The 7966-nt window shown below is 39.8% G+C and overlaps 1 protein-coding gene across 6 annotated transcripts; it reads right to left on the bottom strand.

Moving 5' to 3' along the window:
* Nucleotides 1–281: 281 nt before the first annotated feature.
* On the bottom strand, nt 282–7957 carry LIG4 (DNA ligase 4). Of its 6 annotated transcripts, none has more exons than XM_027557948.1 (3): nt 7870–7955; nt 5225–5397; nt 282–4488 (listed from the first exon to the last, which is right to left on the bottom strand). In XM_027557948.1, the coding sequence occupies exon 3, from the start codon at nt 4458–4460 to the stop codon at nt 1725–1727; it is 2736 nt and encodes a 911-aa protein (XP_027413749.1). In that variant the 5' UTR covers nt 4461–4488; nt 5225–5397; nt 7870–7955; the 3' UTR covers nt 282–1724. The 6 variants fall into 6 exon arrangements, with proteins under 6 accessions (XP_027413749.1, XP_027413750.1, XP_027413751.1 ...); XM_027557949.1 differs by having other exon boundaries at nt 7865–7883; XM_027557950.1 differs by lacking the exon at nt 7870–7955 and adding an exon at nt 7467–7829.
* Between the last annotated feature and the right edge of the window lie 9 nt (nt 7958–7966).

A 7966-nucleotide genomic window follows, 5' to 3' on the forward strand; every position in this document is an offset into this window, starting at 1 on the left:
GTATTTTCCTTATCATCAATAACGTAAAATAGTAGATGTTATCATCTTTGGTGGTAAAATTGTGTCCTTTTCTCTTCACTACACATATTTTGCAATTTTTCTCAATAGACATTGGGTAAAACTATACAAATTTAAAATTTTTAATAAAGCTCATTTAGTAATATGAAACACAAAGGCTCTTCAATAGGAACTGACTTAAATCAAAATGACATTGATGCCTTAACGTCTACTTGACTGAAATAACAATTATGAATTTTTTAAAATAAATATAAATTATTTTAATAGCATATTAAATATTTTATTTAAGTTAAGAAATACAACAAAATAACATACATTTGTTCCTCTGTTTGAATAAAATAACTATTTACAAACAATCTACACACAGTTTCTCAAGTACCAAATTCCAAGTATTTAACTGATGTCATGAAACATATTTTTCAAAATGTACAGGCTGCATTCCAAAATCTGGTATATTTTGGTTTTACATATTTGGTATATAAATCCAGATGTAATATATTTATATTTACACATACTATACACTTTAAATAATGTAAGAAAAAATAAGTCATTTTTAAAAAATCAAAGCAATTTACTTTTCTGTAGAGAAAGTTACAACACACACACCATTCTGATACCTTTTCAATGGGCCATATGTAGGAAAACCACTCTTTGCCGAATACTATTTATACTGAAGTACAAATTCATATAAAAATATTTTCTTTAAAATATGCTCTATTTTAGAAAAAAAATTAAGTGTAGGCCAAGTACATTTAAAATTGCAAGAGATTTAAAAAATCAAACTGATCTAAGTTTTTAGGCCATTACTCAATCTCCCCTGATTTAGCTAATAACATCATTAACAAGGTGCTTTTAAAGTGGTGCAATGCTAAAGAATCTGCCTGCCAATGCAGGGGATGCAGGAGACATGGGTTCAGTCCCTTGGTTGGGAAGACTCCTTGGAGGAAATGGCAACCCACTCCAATAGTCTTGCCTGGAAAATCCCATGGACAGAGAAGTCTGGCAGGCTACAGTCCATGGGGTTGTTAAGACTCGAACATGACTGAGCACACACATTAACAAGGCATTTTATTCATGAGCCTGACCTTAACCTTAAAAAATAAATTTGTTCACATTTCACACTTAAAAGTGGAATTTTAGCCTTCAACTCAAAAAGACGCATTTACAAATCCAAATGTGCCAACAATATTTTTCTTGCAATGCTTTTATTAGGCAAAAGCCATTATTAAAAATTTTATTCGACTTCAGAAAATCCTGTTTAGGTCACTACTTTTAATGAATCTAAAAGCTTCTATTTTATTAATATGAGTTAAAATTTTATATTTGTATAAGGAGATTGTAATGGTAAACTTTTAATTTCATCTTGGTCATAAAAATAATGAAATACTTACTATACTGCTAAAAATTTTTCTTTCTTGACATTGGGCCACTGGGTGTCTTTTCACCATTTGTATTTCTTGATAAACAATCCACTTTTTTCTTTTAAGTGTTTTCCTTGTATACATGAGTATCTTTTTTCTTATTATTAAAAGCTCTATAAAGATACAGGAAAAAAAATAAAGTTATGATGACCGTCTGTATCTAGTAATACTTTTTAAGCACAGATTTTTAAAAGATGAAGATAAAACATGGTTTAACATTTTATCATAATAATCTGTTGCAATGAGTCGGTCAGATCTGAGGCTTGCCTCACTAGAAAGCTAGCTTCAAACCAAATACCGATTTTCCTCCTGTAATTCACACTTGTCTATTGAAACAGTGACCCAACGTTCTTGTAAGATTTTAAATTTCCTCTTAAGAGTCCTTCGAATAGCTTTCAAGTCTGCAACCCGACTCTGATCCTCCCCAACAACCACGTGAGACACTCCCTCAGCTAAACAGGAAACTACTTGCGCTCCATGAAATCGAAGCTCCAAGGCTGTGATGGCTAACCTAGCTCCCTTGATTCTGGTACTTAAGTCATTGATGACAGCGTACAGGTCCAAATAAACAGTGAGGTGTCTAAACATGCTAAGAGGTGCACTGGCCCAGGAATACCTGTGTTCCAAATCAGCAATCACAGGACTCATCTCCCCTGGAGTCTGCTCACCAGCGTTTTTAATTCCCAAAAACACTTCCTTCAGTTGGTGCAAATCTGTGTCAACAAAGTAACTATCCCCGTATTGGTCGTATTCCTGGGCGAAGTGCTGCTTTGTCGACGGGCACATGTGGATCATGAAGCGGGGTTGCCAGGGCACACAGCTTCTGGTCCTAAAACACTCTAGCAGCCACTCTGGCTTGACGACATCATGTTTATCTGAAGAGATGATATTCTTCACTCGAATGTTCTCAGACCCTGCGATCACACAGTACGTGTCTGGGCCTGGGTTCTGTACTATGTAACCACCCAATTCGGCAATTCTGTTCTCCAGGTCAGGCTTGGGATGGCTGCTGGTTCCACTCATGACACAAAACTCCACGTCTTCAAACACAGTAGAAACCCTGTTTACGTTAGAAAGGTTGGGAGCTTTTAGGTGCTCAATAATTCCAATGACTTTCTTCATCTTTGGGGCAGCTTTCCGCTTTTTCTCTTGTGGTTCATCATCACCACCCAAGTAAAGGTGTCTGGACGCGAGCTTTCCACAGGCTTTCCCTCGAAGTTGCTCTAAGTCCTCCAGGGATGTACATTCGTACCATTCTTTGTCTTCTCTTATCTTCTCAATCCGTGGAAAACGCAACGTGCAGCCGGTTTTATACATGTCACTGGGGACGATCTCTGTGGCCTTAACCTGAACAATGACTGAATTGCAAGGCTCGATGTAGACCTCTGGCTTCTCTGTTCCACATAGAATGTTGCTTGGTGGGGCTTTCCTATGAAAAGGCTTCCAGTGTTTGGCCAACTTCAAACCCAGGTCATACAGTTCTTTCATGGTGTAACCCGAGCCCACGCGACACAGAGTATGAAACACTGAGGGTTTTTCACCAGAAGGGGGCTTCTCTGACACAGCGCACAAAAAATGGGACATCATCCCGCCCCGGGCACCCTTCCCCCAGTAGCCCCCAATGATTAAGATGTCCAGCTCATCCATCAGTCCATTGACATACTCTGGTTTAATTTTTAACCATCCTTCACCTCTTTTATCCGGCTTGTAAATGGACAGCGGGTGTTTTACCATGATCCCCTCTTCTCTTTTATCTATCGCTTCATTCAAAGCATCAATTACTTCTTTCTTAGTATGAGCTTGTGTTTTCTGCACTATTTCTATTCTACCTGGTACAGGTGTGAAAACACTATTAAGAATTTCATACCTCTTTCTCAGGGTCTCATGTCCTAGTTTTTTATCATTAACCATCAACACATCAAAAACACAGTAACAAGTCTGCAGCTCAGAATCTTCCACCATTCTTTTAATATCAAACTTATTCCCCTTTTGCATAAAAGTTTGTGTGTTAGGGTTGTAGGCCATCATCTCACCATCGAGGATACAGTTCAGCACTTCTGTTTTGAATGCATTATGAATGAATGGTGTGAGGGACCCTTCCTGTGGGGAAGCACCAAACTGGTCTACATAGTTATACCCATTGCGAGAGAAGTACCGGTACACATCCCCATCCTTGTGCATCTGCATCCGCTCGCCATCCAGCTTGGTTTCGATGTAGAAACTCTGGTGTTTCATGTCCTTCTCAATTCGCTCGATATCTGCTATAGCGGCCAGCATGGGTTTAAAGGCAGAGAATAAGGTGATGGAAATGTCACTGAGTCCCACTGAAGGATCGTGTAGTTGCCTACAGACCTTCTCCAGATCTGTGGTGACATTATGCAACTCGGCAGCATCACTGTGAAAAATAGAAAATATAGTTTGCTGACTAAAGCCAAGCTTTAGGTCCTTAACAATCATCCGTATCAGCCACTTTTGTTCAAGTGCTGAACTCTGAGTTATAAGCTGAAGAACACTCTTCTTCATTAGGTCTTTCCTTTTGGCAGAATTATTGCTGGCAATGGAGTCTAAAATGTCATTTACTTGCTGAATGCTTAGGCTTCCTTTCTGTAGACACCTGGGTTTCAGTACAAAGTACGCAATCATTGCAAAGTCTCCAGCATCTCCACGGGTTCCGGTCGGTGTTCTGTAGTTCAAAAGTTTAAGGGCATCTTTTCCATCTCGAGGCAGGTTAAGCAATTCAATATAAAGCTTAGCCAGCATAGTTTCTTTGATTCCGTAGGCCATTCTCTCTCTTTCCAGCTGAGGAAGAATAAGTCTCATGGCTGGATAAAAAGAATCTGTGACATCTTTTTGGTTCTTATGAAGGGCATCGTGAAATTTTCTCCAAGAATCTAAAAATGCTTTGAAGTGTCTGATTTTTTCTGCACGCCCTTTACTTTTCTGTATTCGTTCTAAAGTCGAACATAAATCTGCAAAAGGAACATGAGATGCAACAGTTTGTGAGGTTTGTGAGGCAGCCATTGAAGCGATGGTGAATCTTCTGGTTTATCTGGTAAAGCAAAAAGAGAGTAACTTTAAAAGATAAAATTCAACTAAATATTTAATATAAAGACCTTATAGAGTGTGGTTTATAATAAATGTTCAGTAACATTCATTACATGAAAACAGATAATACTATAAATGACGTCTCTTTGCAACCTCTACACTGAATGATAATCAACTATTTTGCTTCAATCCCAGTTCATTTCTGGGCTCCTGAGGTCTTTTCTTGTATTGTTCTTCTTTTTCTTTCAGACCACCATTACACAGCATCAGAAACAAACTTTTTTTCTTTATTTACAAACAATTTTTCACATTTTATCTTATTTTTTTATTATAGTTGATTTATAATGCTGTGTACATTTCTGCTGTAGTGCAAAGTGATTCAATTATACGTATATATGTGTGTGTGCGTGTAATTTTTTCCTATTTTTATTATGGCTTATCACAGGATATTGAATATAGTTCCCTGTGCTATACAGGAGGACCTTGTTGTTTATCCATTATATATAGGAAAAAAACTTCTTAAAATCATGTTTTTACCAAATCACTGGTTCACTGAATTGAAATTTGGCTGAACTGAACTTGTGCATAGATAATCCAGACCCCTTCCCCTCCAAATAAGCACCCTCTCCTTCCTGACAAAGTCTATGACTGTTTACTATCACTTCTTCCCTGCTCTGACAAGTCACACTGGCAGCCAAAGCCCAAATCAAAATACTCTCCCCATAAAATTCTCACTTTACCTATCTCTCAACTCTAGCATCACAGTTCGTACAGTTTCACAAATGTGAATTCATCAGCACAGGTTTTTGGCTCATATTCTCATGCCAGTAATCCTCCAGCCACCTGCTGACGACATATGGGCTAGACACTGTGCTACGGGCGAATACAGTGTGCTCTGCTTCAGGTGCACGTTCTGTAACGAAAAGAGGATGTTATGGGAATGATTATAAAGTGCTCATTGCTTTAAGAAAAATATAATAGAAGTAAAATGCCATGAGACAGAGCTCCCCACTGAAGAATCTTCTAAAATCACTGAGGGAAAAATGGGGACCTTGCTGGACTAGGGTCTAGATTATTTGTTAAAGTGGTTACCACAATAAAATTACTTTGAAGCTTTAAATATTCACGCATGTTCTATTAAAATGTATAACAGAACTATTTTAATATGGTTTAAACTATATAACACTAAAATATACTAACTTTTGCCAAAAAAGATTTAAGTAAAATGTGTACTCTAAGAATCTGAAGAATGCCTTATATTGTAGTTTCAGACACCTCAAGTAGTTCTCAAGTAGCCCAGAGAGCAGGGAGCCAGAGCTGCTTCCAGGAGTGGGGAGATCTCTTGTGGTACAGAGTCCAGGAGATTCCCCACCCTAGGAAACAAAAGGGAATACCACAATGTCAGCACAAGGCCACGTAACCTAGCAGTTGGCACAAGGAGTCAGTCACCATACCACATTTACTAAACTGTCAGTCTCTGGAAGTTAGAAATCGGTATAATTTGTACCACATAAATTGGCACATAGGAGTTCATCGGTTTGTTGAATGAATTACTGAAACGTGGAGCTGAGTTCCTGGAAAAGCACACCAGGGAAAGCCAGGAGCTGATCACACACCCACACAAACACAAGTGGTGGGGTGTTTGCTTAAAACATTCAGCAGTCATGACCACTTTGGGGAAGGTGAACAACATTCATTTGGGGGCCTATAGGGTAAAACAGCCTCCCTTCTCAAATTCCTGGCAAAGGAAACCCAACTTCTTCTACCCAGTCAGACAGGCCAGGAGAAGACCACAATGCTGAGTGTTTTATCTTTGAATATGGGAGCTGGCTTCCCCTTGCTGTCTCATTTGCACAACTGACTGCACCACCTGTTTAGATCTATTTACTGTCTCTTCTCTCAAGACCTTCTCCCTCAACCCAGCACATTATGACACACAATGCCCTGTTTACAATTCATATACAATATGTATAAAATGAAGTATGTTGAGAAACACTTTTTTGAATGCTCAAGTCTGGTGTACAGTTTCTGATCTATCTGTAGATTCTACTATGAACTCAGTTTCCCTGAGAAAGTCCCAGGCAAGGACTCAAATTATAGGAGCAGTGAGAACCACATAATGACATAGAGCTATACATGCGTCCTAAGGCTGTCACACAGATAACAAAGATTCCAAGATTAGTATAAAATGAATACACTTTGAAAATTTTTACTTATGAAAACTGTACAAGAAGTCAAATATTAGTATTTCCACTGCTTTTTTACACACTCTTATTTTTTGGAATCTGAGCATTTTAGCTGATGTTTCTGATTTATGAAAAAGCAAAACAAACAAGTTTGTGCTTAGGGCTCAGAAGTCCAATAAATCCGAGTTAAGTGTGAAGTCTAACACTTATTAGCTGTGTGATATGACACACTGTTTAATTTCTCTACTATTTAACTTCTCTAAGTTTCCTTAAGTGTGAAGTGAGGTTGATAACTACATATAAATTAGGATGACATCTGACAATTTACATAAGATGCTTAACGTAGTACATGACATTTAATAAGCCCCTGACCAACTTCAGTACTATAATGCTTGTTGGTTAAAAAAAACACACACACACACACACACACACACTGAAAACATAAATATTACAAAGTACCAAAGCTCTTAAGAGAATGAATACAGGAATTAGTATTAATAATGACTCATCATCCATTCAACTGCTGCCTAGATCGTCGCCCTGAAGTGAAAACCAAACGAACTCCCGAGGTTTTATTCCGTGAATAAGGGAGTCAACGCTATTTCATTGCAGAGAAAGTGACTGTACAACCCTCGACAAGACAAAAGGGATTACACTTTCCACAGCACTTTGTGATATTGTGGAAAGAACCTCAGAAGAAAGAAATTAGTCGTGGGAAAAAAACCAGTGTAAGAAGAGAAACTAGCATTCCCTCAGGCCAGACTCCCGTGCAAAATCACTGAAGGACCCATAATACCATCGACTGCATCCGAGGATCCCCAGTTGGCAGGGTGGGCGCCAGAATCTTGGCAATTCAAGCAGCCAACACGGTTCTTGAGAGAGTCAAAGGCACCACACTCCCTCGCCCCACGTCCCAAGGGTGGGATCCTGGGCAAGCACCTTGAAGCCGAGACGCGGCTTCTAACGCAGCGCGTCGCCAGGGCATCGACGCCCCCTCAGCTGGGGACGCCGGCGGATGAACCGAAGGACCAAGAAGAAACCTGAACTCTTAAGACCACAGCGTTTGCTGGACTGAGAAGACGAGACACGGCCCCCGCCTCCTCGGCAACACTTGTCCAGCCTTCGCCTCACCTCTGGGCCCTCCCCGGAATGCGAGGTCCCTCCCCCGCCTCCGCCGTCGCACTAACCCCCTACCTGACCTGAAATCACAGGTGCGGCCACCAAACCGGAAGCAGGAGCGCGGACGGCCGCTTCCGGCAGCTGCTCCCTGCGCAGGCGCAGTCGCTTACCTGCGGA

This window comes from Bos indicus x Bos taurus, chromosome 12, assembly GCF_003369695.1.
Source record: "Bos indicus x Bos taurus breed Angus x Brahman F1 hybrid chromosome 12, Bos_hybrid_MaternalHap_v2.0, whole genome shotgun sequence".
Classification (NCBI taxonomy): domain Eukaryota; kingdom Metazoa; phylum Chordata; class Mammalia; order Artiodactyla; family Bovidae; genus Bos; species Bos indicus x Bos taurus.